Below are 19,887 nucleotides of genomic sequence, written 5' to 3'. Positions count from 1 at the left end.
ATTTCAAAGCCATTACTGCCAACACCAATGATGACTGATGACAGGTATGTTATATTGTATACAGATCTAGAAAACTTCATAAAGATCTAAATATATGCTAATCCAAGGCAATGTGAAAAAACTGACTTTTTTTTTCCTATTCCAATTATAGCATTTCCTGATGGATCTACAAACCAGCAGCTGCTTATGCCAGCCATTCTAAAATTTTAAAACAGGGAAAGGATTGGTTTTGTCATACTGGCTATTACACTCACTTAAAAGAGTTGTAGGTTTCCTGGTCACCACTTCCCCCTTTTTTTCAGCCCTTTCTTGTATCCATTCCAATCAAATTCTCACCAATGCAGAAAAAATCCTCTCTTTCAGAAAAATTCTTTAAGGTCACCAATGACCTCCATGTTTCTAAAGCCAATGTCCCACTTCTCACTCTGACACAACTGATAACTTCCTTTTTTGTAAAATTTCCCTTGTCTTTCAAGTTACTAGATTCCCCTTGCTTTTCTCTTCACTTACTAAACATTTTCCCATTCTTCTTTGCTGCTTCTTTTCCTCTTCCCACTTCTTAAATGCAAAGGAGGTATCCACTGCCTGTAATCCAGCCCTAGACACTCAGCTAGTCCCACAGATTTAAAGATGCTGAAGACTCCAAAGCTCTAAACTTCCAGCTCTAAACCCTCCCCAAGCTGGAGACAAGCTGGAGACTACTGAGCAACTTCTGCTGAAGTCTAGAGGATGTCTCAAATACATCCAGTCCTAGACAAGGCTCTTGGATTACTCCCATACGTTGTCCATCTCATAAGCAGCATGCATGGTTCTTGTTCTTCCTCATGCCCCACAACCAATGCATTGGTAAATCAACATATGTCCTGATTCCAACCACTTCCCACAAGCTCCACTGTTAACCACTTCAGTCTAAACCACTTCCTTGCCCACCTGGGTCAATACAACAGCGTCTTAATCTCTCTCACTGCTTCTGCTCTTGGAACCTTCCCAAAAACTCTCCACCTGGCAGCCACAGTGATCCCTCCAAGATGTAACTCAGACCACTTCATTCTCCTGTCTGTGAACTCTCTACTGTGCCCTCACCACTCAGTAAAACCCAACTCATGTGATCTGGCTCTCACACCTCCCCCCTTCAGCCTCTCATCTTACTGCTCTCTGCCTCATTCATTCTGTTCTTGTCTTGCTGCCCTGCTGTTCTACAAACAGGGCTAGCCTGCCTCAGGACCTTGTCCTTCCTCTTCCTTCTGACCAGAGCACAACCCTATAATCTTTGCTCACTCATTCTCCTGTTTTATTCAGATCTCTATCAACTGTCACTTCCTCAGAGAGGTTTCCCCGTACCCAATCTGGAACACCACTTCCCTGGCCAGTGAGCATGCTCTCTGCCCTTACCCTACTTGATTTTTCTTCACAGCACTTTTGTTATTAACAAAATATGTTTATGAATTCATTCTGTTAGTTCCTCCACTAGCAGGCACACTTGGTCTAGATCATCACCCTTTCTAACTATACTTGGGCCAGTGCCTGACAAAAAGTAGGATCTCAGTAAATACCACTGAATTAAAAGATTTACTCACCTCCTCTTCCTACCATAAGTAGGAGAAATAAAGAGCTAACAACAATCATTTTAAGAAATTATTTGTCATGTTCCTAGGTAATTCAGATAAAAGTACAAAACTACTAGATTTGTGCATCTGACTCCAGGCAAAGATGAATCCAGGCATTCAGGACAGACTCTAGTCTATCCTATGTTTTCCCAGGGTGAGCTAACGCTCTAACTTCTAGCAAACTCTCAAGGTATTAACCCAATTTTTCTAGGCATCATTATCTACATTACTAAGATCCATTTTAATAATTAGGCTCCTGTCTTATTTCCCAAAAACTTTTTAAACCCCATTAGGCAGTAAAGAGAGAAGCAAGATAGAATATTAAAAAAAATGTTAATCAAAGCTTTGAGTCAATATAGGTCACTCTAAGCAGAAAGGCAAAGCTCCAGATGGAGGACACTGCTAGAGACAAACGCTGAACAGCAAGGGGCATGTTCGATGACCTTTTATCTTCTCTCATAACATGGAGGTGCAGAGCTAACATCCCTATAACCAAAAAAAAATTTTATAAAAATCGCTATAAGCAAGTGGTTTAAGAGATCCTTTGATTATGAAGCTGTCATTTCCTTTGAGCTATGCACAGTATTTCTGCAGCCTACACTAACACTCTTGAGCTGTGTGGCCAGGAAGAAGGGAGAAGGACTAAAATTATAGTAATGGAATACTGGGCTGTGTAATTTTTACAGCTGGCTCAAATCTGAGTTTCTCAAGTATCTATCTAGAGGTCTGTTCTTTTCTAATATGTGAGTGAAATTACCTGGTAGAAAGATACGCCAACCTCCCCAGCACTTTAAATAAAACTAAATTATTCAGTTAGCTCAAGTATGTCCAGTATATAAAATGAAGGACAAATGCTCTATTTTATTATGTAATTACAACTGCCCCTGGCTTTTCGAAATGGTAAACAAACTTGTGATGTCTTTGGTTTTTTCTTCCTCCTTCATCCACATCCAGAAGGGGCTTGAGAATAAAAGTTTACTATGATACAATGATATATCTACTCTCTTTTTCACATAAGCATAATCAAAAGTTATAAATCCTCCTACATTTGTTAAAACCTACCATAAAACTAATCTTGACTCACACATACTTATATGGATTACAGTTTTGTTTCTTCTCATTTATTTATTCTGGTTTCTCTGTGTGATTTTAATTACTGGCAGATGCTCTGTTTTAGCTAGAAACTGTACCTAGCATATGCACATAAATGAAAGACAGTGTCTCTTCTCACACAGAGGTGATTTTATCCTGTCTACCCACTGAGTCCACCTGGAAGTCTACGCTGAAAGAGGTATCCCAGTGTTACCTGGATGCGGGTACTTCTTACCTCTCTGGGCTTACTGGCAATGGCAATGCTGCCATCTTTGTTGTATTTGATCGGGGACCCTCCTTGTTGCACCAGGGTCCCATACCCGGTGCTGGTGTAAAATGCAGGAACTCCAGCCCCACCAGCACGAATCCGCTCTGCAAGCGTGCCCTGCAAGTGAGCAACCAACACATCATAAGAAGTTCATTAAGTGTACTTCTGTATGTGGATATAGATACATTTACAGACATGGTTCCTTTCTCTAGAAGTTTAGCATTCTAAATAGTACCTAGCATTGCATATTAGTGTATTTCACTAACTATATGCTAGATTAGTTGAAAACAAGTATTGTTCCTCTAGATAACAATCTCTCAATTCTTAATCCACATTCAAATGTAACTCCTTCTTTGTATAATTGTGTTCACAGCTTTCTGGTCTCCCACTGCTCTCCTGACATCATATTCTATGTCAATCTGTTTGTAATATTTTAAAATTAATTTTCAAATCTGAAGTATGTCACTTTAACCATATGTATTTTAAAACATGTGCTTAAATTTTGTGTTTTACTGTGTGACATATGTACGTATATAGCCTGACCTTATCATGAATAACACTACCGTTATTATAAATAATAATGTAATAAGTTCATTTACTTAGAGTTTATTCTAAAACATTCTTATAAGCATTTTATCTACTACATTATCTGACTAGTGAAAAATCCAAAGTTAGGCGAAGAGTACAGCTAATTTGGTTTCTAAAAGCTAAGAGTATTTCAAATTTTATCTCAGAGTAGAATGTACTGTTTGCAAAGTTTTTTGCACCTTTTTTTTGATCATCTTTACCCCCTCCCTAGGTAACAGTGATTCAAACCTGATTTCCTAGCTCTCTCTCACCTCTAACTGCTTTCCCATTGGGGAATAACTCTGGCCCTGAATATTTCCTAACACCCACCCTAACATTGAAACCTGTTTTGGTCTAATTACATCATATTCACACTACATAACTGTCTGGTCAATCAATAATAAGAATTGGTTTCAGTATTAGTAATAGTATGTTAAAATTATCTCAACCTGAAAACAATTTTCTACTTTAACTGGGTCCTTTAAATACTAAATTTAAAGCAGAAACTAAAAGATGGGATTTCAGACACAGAGTCATCAAAGTGGGTGGGATAATCTGGGGAAGGCAGGATATGAGGCATAACTGACAATCTTCCAGCCAACAGCTTCTCTATTCTATCTAATAGAGATAACTCTGTTTTGTACTGTATTTTGAGTTAATAACATACATAAAATTAAATAATCAAGTCAACCATAACAACCCTCCCTACTGTAAGATATTTTTTATGTCTACCCTCCTTGAATACTTTGTCTCTGTCCCATTTGGCAAAGACCTAAAAGTGGACAATTTCTGGGCAGCCTGGGGGGCTCGCCTTTGGCCCAGGGCCTGATCCTGGAGACCCGGGATGGAGTCCCTCGTCGGGCTCCCTGCATGGAGCCTGCTTCTCTCTGCCTGTGTCTCTGCCCCTCTCTTTCTCTCTCTTTCTCTCTCCCTCTCTGTCTCTCATGAATAAATAAAATCTTAAAAAAAAAAAAGTGGACAATTCCAACATAGAGGCTCCCTGCAGTTACCACCAACCCCTACATGCAAATCCCAAAGAGAATCCTATTCCTTACCATTTTATCAACACTTTTCTGGCTCACAGGCTGCAAAACAAGTTATCAGAGCCAATGTTTATTTACCTGCCACTAAGACAGGGAAAGAGACACTGACGTCTCTAAGCTTAAAGAAGGAATATAAACGAGGGGCTCTTGGGTGGCTCAGTGTTTCAGCGTCATGATCCTGGGGTCCTGGGATCTAGTCCTGCACTGGGCTCACCGCAGAGAGCCTGCTTCTCCCTCTGCCTGTGTCTCTGCCTCTCTGTGTCTCTCATGAATAAATAAATAAAATCTTAAAAGGGAAAAAAAAAGGAGGGATCCCTGGGTGGCTCAGTGGTTTAGCACCTGCCTTCGGCCCAGGGAGTGATCCTGGAGTCCCGGGATCTAGTCCCACGTCGGGCTCCCTGCATGGAGCCTGCTTCTCCCTCTGCCTGTGTCTCTGTCTCTGCCTCTCTCTCTCTCTCTCTCTCTCTCTCTCTGTGTCTTTCATGAATAAATAAATAAAAATCTGGGTAAGGGGCAAGATGGCGGAAGAGTAGGGTCTCCAAATCACCTGTCTCCACCAAATTACCTAGAAAACCTTCAAATTATCCTGAAAATCTATGAATTCGGCCTGAGAACTAAAGAGAGAACAGCTGGAATGCTACAGTGAGAAGAGTTCGCGCTTCTATCAAGGTAGGAAGACGGGGAAAAAAGAAGTAAAGAAACAAAGGCCTCCAAGGGGGAGGGGCCCCGCGAGGAGCCGGGCTGAGGCCGGGGCGAGTGTCCCCAGGACAGGAGAGCCCCTTCCCGGAGACGCAGGAGCTGCACCGACCTTCCCGGGGGAAAGGGGCTCCCAGGGAGTTGGAGCAGGACCCAGGAGGGCGAGGATGCCCTCGGGCTCCCGGGGACAGTAACAGCAACTGCGCGCCCAGGAGAGTGCGCCGAGCTCCCTAAGGGCTGCAGCGCCCACGGCGGGACCCGGCGGGACCCGGAGCAGCTGAAGGGGCTCGGGGGGCGGCTCTGCGGAGGGGGCTGCGCGGCCCCGGGAGCAGCTCGGAGGGGCTCGGGCAGAGGAAGAGGCTCCGTGCGGAGGGGCCTGCGCGGTTCCAGGAGCAGCTCGGAGGGGCTCGGGCGGCGGCTCCGCGGAGGGGGTTGCGCGGCCCGGGAGCGCGAATCCAACAGCGCAGGCTCCGGAGCACAGGGCGCCGGGACACAGCCCAGGATCCGGCCTCCCCGGGGACAGGCAGAGGCCGGGAGGGCCCAGGACAGCAAGGACGCTCCTGCCCCAGCTGAGCAGATCAGCGGCCCCGCCCCGAGCCTCCAGGCCCTGCAGACGGAGAGCTCCGGAGTTCCTGCGGGGGCTGAATCCAGGGCTCCAGAGCTGGCCCCGCCACTAGGGCTGTTGCTCCTGGGGCTTCACGGGGTAAACAACCCCCACTGAGCCCTGCACCAGGCAGGGGCACAGCAGCTCCCCCAAGTGCTAACACCTGAAAATCAGCACAGCAGGCCCCTCCCCCAGAAGACCAACTAGACTGACGGACAACTTCCAGGGGAAGCCAAGGGACTTAAAGTACACAGAATCAGAAGATACTCCCCCGTGGTTCTTTTTTTTTTTTGCTTTTTGATTTGTTTCCTTCCCCCACCCCCCTTTTTTCTCCTTTCTTTCTTTTTCTTTCTCTTTTTCTTTTTTTTCTTCCTTTTTTTTCTCTTTCTCTTTTCTTTCCTTCTTTCTCTCCTCTCTTTTTCTCCTCTTCCCAATACAACTTGCTTTTGGCCACTCTGCACTGAACAAAATGACTAGAAGGAAAACCTCACCTCAAAAGAAAGAATCAGAAACAGTCCTCTCTCCCACAGAGTTACAAAATCTGGATTACAATTCAATGTCAGAAAGCCAATTCAGAAGCACTATTATACAGCTACTGGTGGCTCTAGAAAAAAGCATAAAGGACTCAAGAGACTTCATGACTGCAGAATTTAGAGCTAATCAGGCAGAAATTAAAAATCAATTGAATGAGATGCAATCCAAACTAGAAGTCCTAACGACTAGGGTTAACGAGATGGAAGAACGAGTGAGTGACCTAGAAGACAAGTTGATAGCAAAGAGGGAAACTGAGGAAAAAAGAGACAAACAATTAAAAGACCATGAAGATAGATTAAGGGAAATAAACGACAGGCTGAGGAAGAAAAACCTACGTTTAATTGGTGTTCCCGAGGGTGCGGAAAGGGCCAGAGGGCCAGAATATGTATTTGAACAAATTCTAGCTGAAAACTTTCCTAATCTGGGAAGGGAAACAGGCATTCAGATCCAGGAAATAGAGAGATCCCCCCTAAAATCAATAAAAACCATTCAACACCTCGACATTTAATAGTGAAGCTTGCAAATTCCAAAGATAAAGAGAAGATCCTTAAAGCAGCAAGAGACAAGAAATCCCTGACTTTTATGGGGAGGAGTATTAGGGTAACAGCAGACCTCTCCACAGAGACCTGGCAGGCCAGAAAGGGCTGGCAGGATATATTCAGGGTCCTAAATGAGAAGAACATGCAACCAAGAATACTTTATCCAGCAAGGCTCTCATTCAAAATGGAAGGAGAGATAAAGAGCTTCCAAGACAGGCAGCAACTAAAAGAATATGTGACCTCTGCAAGAAATTTTAAGGGGGACTCTTAAAATTCCCCTTTAAGAAGTAGTTCAGTGGAACATTCCACAAAAACAAGGACTGAATAGTTATCATGATGACACTAAATTCATATCTCTCAATAGTAACTCTGAATGTGAACGGGCTTAATAACCCCATCAAAAGGCGCAGGGTTTCAGACTGGATAAAAAAGCAGGACCCATCTATTTGCTGTCTACAAGAGACTCATTTTAGACAGAAGGACACCTACAGCCTGAAAATAAAAGGTTGGAGAACCATTTACCATTCGAATGGTCCTCAAAAGAAAGCAGGGGTAGCCATCCTTATATCAGATAAACTAAAATTTACCCCAAAGACTGTAGTGAGAGATGAAGAGGGACACTATATCATACTTAAAGGATCTATTCAACAAGAGGACTTAACAATCCTCAATATATATTTCCCGAATGTGGGAGCTGCCAAATACATAAATCAATTATAAACCAAAGTGAAGAAATACTTAGATAATAATACACTTATACTTGGTGACTTCAATCTAGCTCTTTCTATACTCGATAGGTCTTCTAAGCACATCTCCAAAGAAACGAGAGCTTTAAATGATACACTGGACCAGATGGATTTCACAGATATCTACAGAACTTTACATCCAAACTCAACTGAATACACATTCTTCTCAAGTGCACATGGAACTTTCTCCAGAATAGACCACATATTGGGTCACAAATCGGGTCTGAACCGATACCAAAAGATTGGGATCGTCCCCTGCATATTCTCAGACCATAATGCCTTGAAATTAGAACTAAATCACAACAAGAAGTTTGGAAGGACCTCAAACACGTGGAGGTTAAGGACCATCCTGCTAAAAGATGAAAGGGTCAACCAGCATATTAAGGAAGAATTAAAAAGATTCATGGAGGGATCCCTGGGTGGCGCAGCGGTTTGGCACCTGCCTTTGGCCCAGGGCGTGATCCTGGAGACCCGGGATCGAATCCCACGTCGGGCTCCCGGTGCATGGAGCCTGCTTCTCCCTCTGCCTGTGTCTCTGCCTCTCTCTCTCTCTGTGACTATCATAAATAAATAAAAATTTAAAAGAAAAAAAAAAAAAGATTCATGGAAACTAATGAGAATGAAGATACAACCATCCAAAATCTTTGGGATGCAGCAAAAGCAGTCCTAAGGGGGAAATACATCGCAATACAATCATCCATTCAAAAACTGGAAAGAACTCAAATACAAAAGCTAACCTTACACATAAAGGAGCTAGAGAAAAAACAGCAAATAGATCCTACACCCAAGAGAAGAAGGGAGTTAATAAAGATTCGAGCAGAACTCAATGAAATCGAGACCAGAAGAACTGTGGAACAGATCAACAGAACCAGGAGTTGGTTCTTTGAAAGAATTAATAAGATAGATAAACCATTAGCCAGCCTTATTAAAAAGAAGAGAGAGAAGACTCAAATTAATAAAATCATGAATGAGAAAGGAGAGATCACTACCAACACCAAGGAAATACAAACAATTTTAAAAACATATTATGAACAGCTATATGCCAATAAATTAGGCAATCTAGGAGAAATGGACGCATTCCTGGAAAGCCACAAACTACCAAAACTGGAACAGGAAGAAATAGAAAACCTTAACAGGCCAATAACCAGGGAGGAAATTGAAGCAGTCATCAAAAACCTCCCAAGACACAAGAGTCCAGGGCCAGATGGCTTCCCAGGGGAATTCTATCAAACGTTTAAAGAAGAAACCATACCTATTCTCCTAAAGCTGTTTGGAAAGATAGAAAGAGATGGAGTACTTCCAAATTCGTTCTATGAGGCCAGCATCACCTTAATTCCAAAACCAGACAAAGACCCCACCAAAAAGGAAAATTAAAGACCAATATCCCTGATGAACGCAGATGCAAAAATTCTCAACAAGATACTGGCCAATAGGATCCAACAGTACATTAAGAAAATTATTCACCATGACCAAGTAGGATTTATCCCCGGGACACAAGGCTGGTTCAACACCCGTAAAACAATCAATGTGATTCATCATATCAGCAAGAGAAAAACCAAGAACCATATGATCCTCTCATTAGATGCAGAGAAAGCATTTGACAAAATACAGCATCCATTTCTGATCAAAACTCTTCAGAGTGTAGGGATAGAGGGAACATTCCTCGACATCTTAAAAGCCATCTATGAAAAGCCCACAGCAAATATCATTCTCAATGGGGAAGCACTGGGAGCCTTTCCCCTAAGATCAGGAACAAGACAGGGATGTCCACTCTCACCACTGCTGTTCAACATAGTACTGGAAGTCCTAGCCTCAGCAATCAGACAACAAAAAGACATTAAAGGCATTCAAATTGGCAAAGAAGTCAAACTCTCCCTCTTCGCCGATGACATGATACTCTACATAGAAAACCCAAAAGTCTCCACCCCAAGATTGCTAGAACTCATACAGCAATTCGGTAGCGTGGCAGGATACAAAATCAATGCCCAGAAATCAGTGGCATTTCTATACACTAACAATGAGACTGAAGAAAGAGAAATTAAGGAGTCAATCCCATTTACAATTGCACCCAAAAGCATAAGATACCTAGGAATAAACCTAACCAAAGATGTAAAGGATCTATACCCTCAAAACTATAGAACACTTCTGAAAGAAATTGAGGAAGACACAAAGAGATGGAAAAATATTCCATGCTCATGGATTGGCAGAATTAATATTGTGAAAATGTCAATGTTACCCAGGGCAATATACACGTTTAATGCAATCCCTATCAAAATACCATGGACTTTCTTCAGAGAGTTAGAACAAATTATTTTAAGATTTGTGTGGAATCAGAAAAGACCCCGAATAGCCAGGGGAATTTTAAAAAAGAAAACCATAGCTGGGGGCATCACAATGCCAGATTTCAGGTTGTACTACAAAGCTGTGGTCATCAAGACAGTGTGGTACTGGCACAAAAACAGACATATAGATCAGTGGAACAGAATAGAGAATCCAGAAGTGGACCCTGAACTTTATGGGCAACTAATATTCGATAAAGGAGGAAAGACTATCCATTGGAAGAAAGACAGTCTCTTCAATAAATGGTGCTGGGAAAATTGGACATCCACATGCAGAAGAATGAAACTAGACCACTCTTTCACCATACACAAAGATAAACTCAAAATGGATGAAAGATCTAAATGTGAGACAAGATTCCATCAAAATCCTAGAGAAGAACACAGGCAACACCCTTTTTGAACTCGGCCATAGTAACTTCTTGCAAGATACATCCACGAAGGCAAAAGAAACAAAAGCAAAAATGAACTATTGGGACTTCATCAAGATAAGAATCTTTTGCACAGCAAAGGATACAGTCAACAAAACTAAAAGACAACCTACAGAATGGGAGAAGATATTTGCAAATGACATATCAGATAAAGGGCTAGTTTCCAAGATCTATAAAGAACTTATTAAACTCAACACCAAAGAAACAAACAATCCAATCATGAAATGGGCAAAAGACATGAAGAGAAATCTCACAGAGGAAGACATAGACATGGCCAACATGCACATGAGAAAATGCTCTGCATCACTTGCCATCAGGGAAATACAAATCAAAACCACAATGAGATACCACCTCACACCAGTGAGAATGGGGAAAATTAACAAGGCAGGAAACCACAAATGTTGGAGAGGATGCGGAGAAAAGGGAACCCTCTTACACTGTTGGTGGGAATGTGAACTGGTGCAGCCACTCTGGAAAACTGTGTGGAGGTTCCTCAAACAGTTAAAAATAGACCTGCCCTATGACCCAGCAATTGCACTGTTGGGGATTTACCCCAAAGATACAGATGCAATGAAACGCAGGGACACCTGCACCCCGATGTTTATAGCAGCAATGGCCACAATAGCCAAACTGTGGAAGGAGCCTCGGTGTCCAACGAAAGATGAATGGATAAAGAAGATGTGGTTTATGTATACAATGGAATATTACTCAGCTATTAGAAATGACAAATACCCACCATTTGCTTCAACGTGGATGTAACTGGAGGGTATTATGCTGAGTGAAGTAAGTCAGTCGGTGAAGGACAAACATTATATGTTCTCATTCATTTGGGGAATATAAATAATAGTGAAAGGGAATATAAGGGAAGGGAGAAGAAATGTGTGGGAAATATCAGAAAGGGAGACAGAACGTAAAGACTGCTAACTCTGGGAAACGAACTAGGGGTGGTAGAAGGGGAGGAGGGCGGGGGGTGGGAGTGAATGGGTGACGGCACTGGGGGTTATTCTGTATGTTAGTAAATTGAACACCAATAAAAAATAAATTAAAAAAAATTAAAAACAGAAAAAAAATAAAATAAAAGGAGGAAAAGTATTATTTAGTTAAAATGTAATTAGTAACTAAAATTGAAATGTTGGACGAAAACTAGTAAAGATGAGAGAGATTGCAGAGCGTTTATTGTTGGAGTTCAAGTTAATGGAGCCGATGGTCCAACTACAATAAACTGTATAAGTTCCCCCTCAGTGGCATCAGTTATTCTTTAAGTTAATGATACAGAAAACCCATAAGAAAACAAGTCAGAGAGTAACTGGAGTTGAAGCTAGGTGTGATCCAACTTGTTCCGCCTTAAAGGAAGGTCTGGGGACAAGTTTGGAGAGTTCTGGAACACAGATTATAATGCGAAATTATAAGGAAGTAGTTTTGGGTTGTAGGTAAAATTTAAGAATCTTCTTGAGACCTGCAGCCCTATTGATTCTCCTGCTTATGTTGATGTGGTTAGTGCAAATAATGAATATTTTGTAGATTAATGTGGTCTCCCCTGTTCTACTGAGTAGTCACTGTGCTTGAATGAAATTTACAGACTTGATATTATAAAGGAAATTCTCCTGAAGAAGTCGGTTTTGTAGGGCAACCTGGGTGGCTCAACGGTTTAGTGCCGCCTTCAGCCCAGGGCTTGATCCTGGAGACCTGGGATTGAATCCTGTCAGGCTCCCTGCATAGAGCCTGCTTTTCCCGCTGCCTGTGTCTCTGCCTCTCTCTCTGAGTCTCTCATGAATAAACAAATAAAATCTTAAAAAAAAAAAAAAGAGATGTGATTTATATGCAATAAAATGCACCCACTTTGGTCACATGGTTTGATGAATTTTGGTAAATATATTACCTGTGTAACCACCAACACAATAAAAAATGTATGTCCATTGCTCCCCCCAAATAAATAAATAAATAAATAAATAAATAAATAAATAAATAAAAATCTTTAAAAAAATAAAAATAAAAAAGGAACTTCCATTTTTATGCCCTCTGAAAAAATAAGGGATAATGCAAAAGATAATAGATAATAGAAGTAATTCAAAGATTAATTTTCAAAGACTCCAGAACCCAAAGGATCGCACCTGAACCTACAATGTGGAGAGGAAAAATATATGCTATGGACTAAATTGTGCCCCCTCCCATCCCAAATTCATATGTTGAAGGCCTAACCCCCAACGGGACTGTATTTTGAGACAGGGCCTTTATGGAGATCATTAAGGTTAAATGAGGTCATAAGGGTAGGGCCCTGACCCAAAAGGTTAGGGTCTTATAATAAGAGGCCCCAGAGTACTCGCACAAGGGCATCCTCTTTCTCTCTCCCTCCCCCTCCTCCCCTCTCCCAAGAATCATGTCAGCCTGTACCTTGATGTTGTACTTCCCAGTTTCCAGAACAATGAGAAACCACTCCCTCTTGTTTGAGCCACCCAGTTTGTGGAATTTTGTCATAGCAGCACAAGTAGACTAAGACAGGATACCTTTTGTTATTTTTAAAAAACTTTCAATGAAAACTGGATAAATAACAGGCACAGTGCAAAGCTATGACAAGCACAGGTGCCAACACTGCAGAGGGATTAGGTATGACCTGAGTTATGCTGTGAAGCCTCAGTAGAAAAGTTCTCCCCTGCATGCTCTCTCTAGACAAGCATTTCCTGGGAGTTAATTACTAATTTTTAAAATTCTGCTCTATCACGTTATCACCAATCTAGTGAAGTTAGTGGTAATAATTCTGTTGACAAAAAGAAAGGGGTAGGTTCAATTTCAGAGATGAAGACAGATGATGTCAAGTTAGAAGACCAATGCATATAACCTGTAGGCCCTTGTTTTACCCAAATGGCTTCAGAAAGTTTTCTCTATGACAAACTCTTGAACCAGTTAAGATGTAGAATATGAAATGAGTGGAAACTGGCTAGAGTTAACTGCAATAACTGCTTGCTTGGTAAGGACATCAAATCCCTGGAGACCTGAGCTCTGACTCCGGCACTTATTCTGTGACGTAGTCACTTTTACTCTCCATGGACTTCACCTTCCTGATGTCTCAGCAGGAGCATATTCCTCATGGTTTTCTAACTCTATGATTCATAGGAACCGACTCTTAGGACAATACTCAAGCATTTTAGCAAGTCCTACTGCACACTGCCAGCACAAGACATCCTAGTGCCAAACTTAAAAATTTATCCTGTAGCTCAGGCATTTTTACTAGAAATTCCTCCCTTTTTTTGGTGCACGGCAACAGAAAATATTAGTCCTCTAGTAATCAACAGGTGTGACCTACACACAAATTTCTTTGGCAAAATCGCATCCTCTCTGCCTTACCTCTCTTGCAAAAGAAAATCCCTAGAGAGGAAAAGGGTAAATTTTAAGGTAAGTTACTACTGTAAAAGAGGAGCAGAGAAATTTTCTTACCTGAGGTGTCAGCTCTACTTCTAATTCACCACTTAAGTACTGCCGTTCAAATTCTGCATTTTCTCCCACATACGAAGAGACCATGCGTTTTATCTGCTTGGATCGAAGTAAAAGGCCCAAGCCAAAGTTGTCAACCCTAGAAGAAAATGCAAGCAACTGCAGTCAAAGGAGCATTGGATAGAACACTAATATCCCTGACTTCCAAAAACATAAAATATTAGGAATCCCCTCTGCTGGGCATATTCTTTCCATATTCTTTCCCACCTTGCAAGGTGACTATTAATTTACAGCTGAGGAAACTAAGCTCAAAAGCCTTTCAGTGATTTCTGCCCACAGATATCCTGGGTAGTAAGTGACGTAGCTGGTATTCAAATCCACTCCAATCCTAAAAGTTGGCCTGCACCTTTCACTCTTTCCACTGCTCCCAAGTAATACTAGTGTAGAAGACAAGCAAACTGGATCTTGCCCTCTGCTATGAAAAAAAATGTAAATGCAAAGGCAATGCCACTCTAATAACCTCCACTGGCTCCAAACAGAGGAATTCATTCTGTCCTAAAAAGTGAACAAGGCATTCTCATATTTAAAAAAGAGAACAGGGAGGACCTGGGTGGCTCAATTGGTTAAGTATCTGACTCTTGATTTCAGCTCAGGTCATGATCTCAGTGTCTGTGAGATTGAGCCCCGTATCCGACTCTGTGCTCAGGGAGGAGTCTCCCTGAGATTCTCTTTCCCTCTGCTTCTACCCCTCTCATGAGAGCCCAAGCACACTCTTTGAAATAAATAAGTAAATTAAATTAGAAAAGAACAGCATACATTGGAAATACAAATCCAAATCATAAATAACTATGAACATTTTCCCTTTATCATAGATATTTAGCTGAAGATTTAAAAATGCTTAAACATTTTTAATTTAAAAAATCAGGAAATTGGGATCCCTGGGTGGCGCAGCGGTTTGGCGCCTGCCTTTGGCTCAGGGCGCGATCCAGGAGACCCGGGATAGAATCCCGCGTCGGGCTCCCAGTGCATGGAGCCTGCTTCTCCCTCTGCCTATGTCTCTGCCTCTCTCTCTCTCTCTGTGTGACTATCATAAATTAAAAAAAATAAAAAATAAAATAATAAAAAATCAGGAAATTAATCACAAATCAGTGAAAAGTTTACAGGCAGCAAGAATAATGCTGTTATCTGCTAAGTTACATGTAATACAGTTTAGTACCTCTACCTAAGTTGGAGTTCAATTCATTCTTTTTAAGATTTTTTCATTTAAGACTACATTTTTTTAGAGCAACATTAGGCTTATGACAACACTGAGAGGAAGGTACAGAGATTCCCCATATACCCTTGTTCCCACACATGCACAGCCTACCCTATTCTCAACATCACTCACCAGAGTGGTACATTTTGTTACCCAGGATAAGCCTACATTGACACATCGGAGTTCAATTTATTCTTAGAAATGGTGCATGTACTGTTGGCTTTTTTCATTAAGTGAAGGTTTCTAAGTCTGTGCCTGTTTTATTTCTATTCTTTTCCAAAGCAAAATAAATCTAGAATTTCTTTTGTTTAAAAAAGATTTTATTTATTTATTCATGAGAGACAGAGACAGAGAGAGAGGCAGAGACACAGGCAGAGGGAAAAGTACTCTCCCTGTGGGGAACCCTATGTGGGACTTGATCCCAGAACCCTGGGATCACATCCTGAGCCAAAGGCAGACACTCAACCACTAAGCCACCCAGACGTCCCCAAACCTAGAATTTCAAGCAAAGTCAATGTGACAGATTAATAATTGACTGAATACCTTTCCACTTTATCATGCTCTTCAAGAGTTTCAAAACTACTCTAGCCACTTAAAGAAAGCAGTTCTCAGGTAATGAAGTACACTTAAGCTATAAAACTAGTTAAAAAAAATAGGGTGAAAACCACAGAGACACTACTGTAAACATGAAAGAATAAATATATATATTAAAAAAAGGAGGGGATCCCTGGGTGGCTCAGCGGTTTAGCACCTGCCTTTGGCCCAGGGCGTGATCCTGGAGTCCTGGGATCGAGTCCCACGTGGGGCTCCCTGCATGGAGCTTGCTTCTCCCTCTGCCTGTGTCTCTGCCTCTCTCTCTCTATGTCTATCATGAACAAATAAAATAAAATAAAAAATAAAAAACAAAAATAAAATAAAATAGAATAAAATAAATAAAATAAAATAAAATAAAATAAATAAAATAAATAAAATAAAATAAAATAAAATAAAATAAAATAAGAAGGAACTGGGATGCCTGGGTGGCTGAGCAGTTAAGCACATCTGCCTTTGGCTCAGGGTGTGATCCTGGAGTCCCGGGATCGAGTCTCACATCGGGCTCCCTGCATGGAGCCTGCTTCTCCATCTGCCTGTGTCTCTGTCTCTTTCTGTGTCTCTCATGAATAAATAAATAAAATCTTTAAAAAAAAAAAAAAGAAGGAACTACCAAGCATTGGCAAGAATACCCAGCACTCTCATACAGAAGAGGGGAATGTCAAATGATCCCAACCACATTTTTTTTAAGATTGTATTTATTTATCTGTGAGAGATGCAGAGACATAGGCAGGACTACTCTACCACAGAACAAACTATGGTGGGAGCACACAATGGAATACTCCACAGCAGTGACAAGGAATCAGCTACAACCCCTGGCAAGGATGGAGGACTCCCACATGCAAAATGTTGAGCCAAAGAACCACAAAAGAGTATTTAGTGAATTATTCCTTTTGCATGAAGTTCAAAGTCACACAAAACTAATGGATAAGATCAGAAATGAGGATAATAGTTAAGTTCAGTGGTGGGAAAGGAAAACAGTGACTCGCAGGAGTGTGAGGGAGACCTTCTAGGGTACCAGTCATGTTCCATTTAAAGAACTTGGGGCTGGTTACATAGGTCGGCAGCCTGTAAAAATCCTTCAAACTTTATATCTGTGACAGGATCATATTTTTGTGTTACTCTTTATTATATACTATGGCAAAGCATTTTTTTAAAAGATTTTATTTATTCATGAGAGACACAGAGAGAGATGCAGAGACACAGGCAGAGGGAGAAGCAGGCTCCATGCAGAAAGCCCCATGCGGGACTCCATCCCGGGACTCCAGAATCATGACCCAAGTAACATGTAACATGTAAACCTATAATTACAACAGAAGGAGAGACATGCCAAGAGAGGTCTGCATCAGGTGTAATGAGAACACTGAAGGTCGCCCAACTGAGAGGAGAAAGAGGTCCGGAAAAAGGCTCATGGAAAACGACACTTGAACAGAGCTGAAGAAAATTCTTTTGAGAGCAGTGTAGAGTGTGGAAGCAGCGAGCCAGAAACGCAGATGAGCAGCTTCACAAAGGTGCACAGTGGTCTGATGGGCTCCGTATTAAGTGTGACTGTAGTGTGGACTGGAAGCAGAAGTGAGCAAAAGAGGTAGAAGGCAGGCCAGCGTGCGACCTGTTGCGTGAGCCACACCAAGAAAGGACTATTACATCCTGAAGGATATGGGAGACCCTGTGGATAATTTTAAGTAGAAAGTAAGAGAGTGTATAATTAATTGGGAGAGATTCAGTGACAAAAGGCCGGGAGATCAGTTAAGAGGCTGGAAATTATCCAAACAGGCAAAGATGAGGGTGTGAACTAAGGTAGCCCCAATAGGAATAGAGAAATGGGACAATTCAAGTACTATTTGGGGAGAAAAAAGTCATAGGTTTGTTGCCCATCCTGATGTAGAGGCTGACCCACTCCAGAATTCTGGCTTTGGCAGTGGAACACAGTGGGAGAACGGACTAGTGGGATATTAGTCTATAATTCCTAGTGACACACCATGTTTGACCTGGAGAGGGACGGTACGGTACCCTGTGTGACAAACCATGGACATTTCTCCTAACAACCTCCTTTTCTCCCACCTTCGCTTCACTGTCCATCCTCACACTCCTCGTGCCCACAAGTGCCCATCCCCACTCAACAGACTCCTACCTCCCAGGATGTATCATTTCCAAGCCTCTAACCTAGACCAGGAGGTCCAAACACACTGAATACCTCAACGTAGTCCAGGTAACCGTCAACCATTTGCTAAACTTGTTTATAGTTCTAACCTTCCAATTCTGAATCTAATAATGTTTCTGACTCACCATGAATATAAAAGGAATGCCTACATGATTGATTCTTGCTTGTTTCAGAAGAAAACTAAAGCCCAAACAGGTATTTTCCAGGGTGTACTTGTGAAATATGCAGAGAATTCTTGGAAGATTAATAATATGCTTGTCCACTAGAGGGCTCCACATCACTACAGATTACCTGTCTCTGTTGGAAAAGTAGTTCCCCACACTTCATAAACTATGCCTTCTCACTGTTTTTTACCTACCTCTAATTAATACCTTGCCGGGCCTTCAGTTCTTCAGGTGAACAATTCCATTCTCCTAAATTCAGCGGCTCCTGCAGCCTGCCCCATCCTTCCCATCCTTGCAGATCTTTAGTAAAAAAGTAATGGAGTGATCTGTCCCTTCTCTCACACTACCAACTAGATCGGAAAATCCTGACTGTATCTTCAGAATCCATTCAGAATGGGAGTATTTCTCACTTCCTCCTGTGTGACCTACACCATCTCCTGCCTAAATATAGCCAACTCCTCTGCTTCTACTCCTGCCCCCTAAGATCCACTCACAAAATGGTGGCCAAAACGATTAAGTACAAAACAAAATATGTCCAGTCACATCTCTGCTCTGCTCAAACACTGCAATGGCATTCATCTACTCATGTAAAAGCAGAGGTCTCTAGAGCAGCCCTGCAGGGCTCCAGAGATGGGATGCTCCTGACATCTCAGACCTCATTCCTCCCACTTCCCTTCTGCTCGCTGTTCTGCTGAGCTCCTCGCTACCCCGGCAAACACACCAGGCATACTGCCCAGGGCCTTTGCACTGGCCTTTCTCTGTCTCTGAAACTCTTCCCCAGAAGAGACTCACCCCTCACTTCTTTCAAATCTCTGGTCAACTGTCCCCTCAATGAGTCCTTCCCTTATTGCCAGATTTTATACTGAAACCTGCCCCTCCACTTTCATCCTTCCAGTCCCCTTGTTTTTTTCTTTTTTTTCCATAGACTATAACATACTGGAAATTTTACTTATTTGTTATGTTTGCTATTTATTGTCTGCCTCTCCTTACACTAGCATATAAGGTCCATGAGGCAGGGAACTTGGTTTTGTTCCCCTCTGTACTCCCAACCACCTAAAAGTCTACACAACATATAGAGGTACTACACAAACACTTATGGAACATTTGTTGAATGAATTTATTACTTGATTTCACTTTCCCCCTCCTCACTGGCTCATCTGTAACAAAAAATAAAAATCACCGCATCCTTATGCTGGATATTTTCTATTTTGCCAATCTCCAGCTTGCCCTATGCTAGAACGGCTGATGTGTAGACTGAATACCTTGCCCTATGGCAAGGGATTCAGGTGTGAGAAGGATGTCAGGATTTCGATTCCCCCGACTCCCTCCTTGGCAAGCTGAAGCACACTGGACAGCCCTCTCTGTAAAGCTTACCTGCAGGTGTTGGCAGCTTCCTCCCCTCACTCTTCAGGCCTAAGGCTGGTGGTAACCGCTCTCCTGTTACTAACTCAGGGTACTTCAATACTCATGTTGTTTTCCCTCAACCTGACCTTTCCTTTAAAGAGAGTCCCTTTGGTAAACTCTCTTCAGTTACCCAATATGAGAGTACCATTGATATGCTCCGGAGCCCTATCTAAATAAAGTCATTACAATAAAATAATCCATGAGAGTGGATACAGTCCAGTTGCTTTCTGTAGTTTCAAATACTTTAAACTCCCTCCATGTATATAGGTCCATATGATACACCAGAATGTACCTGCCCAATTCACTGACTTCAGAGATTTTTCTAACTGCTCTCTCATGGATCTGTTTGGCTTTTCAACACATTTGAACTTGGCTCTGTTTAGAGATGACCTCTCTTTATTTGTTGATCTTGGCTCTGGA

General features: G+C 41.8%; 1 protein-coding gene across 1 annotated transcript in view; it reads right to left on the bottom strand.

Annotated features, from left to right (window-relative positions):
- The window catches only part of OXCT1 (3-oxoacid CoA-transferase 1), a 134,515-nt gene that overhangs the window by 101,659 nt on the left and 12,969 nt on the right, over positions 1 to 19,887 (bottom strand). The window contains exons 4-5 of the mRNA XM_025436280.3: positions 13,896 to 14,031; positions 2,935 to 3,084 (exon numbers count right to left, since the gene is read on the bottom strand). Of these exons, the coding sequence (XP_025292065.1) occupies positions 2,935 to 3,084; positions 13,896 to 14,031 (286 nt within the window). The remainder of the gene's footprint in view (positions 1 to 2,934; positions 3,085 to 13,895; positions 14,032 to 19,887) is intronic.

This window comes from Canis lupus, chromosome 4, assembly GCF_003254725.2.
Source record: "Canis lupus dingo isolate Sandy chromosome 4, ASM325472v2, whole genome shotgun sequence".
NCBI lineage: Eukaryota > Metazoa > Chordata > Mammalia > Carnivora > Canidae > Canis > Canis lupus.
This window is presented reverse-complemented; position numbering and strand designations above follow the sequence as displayed.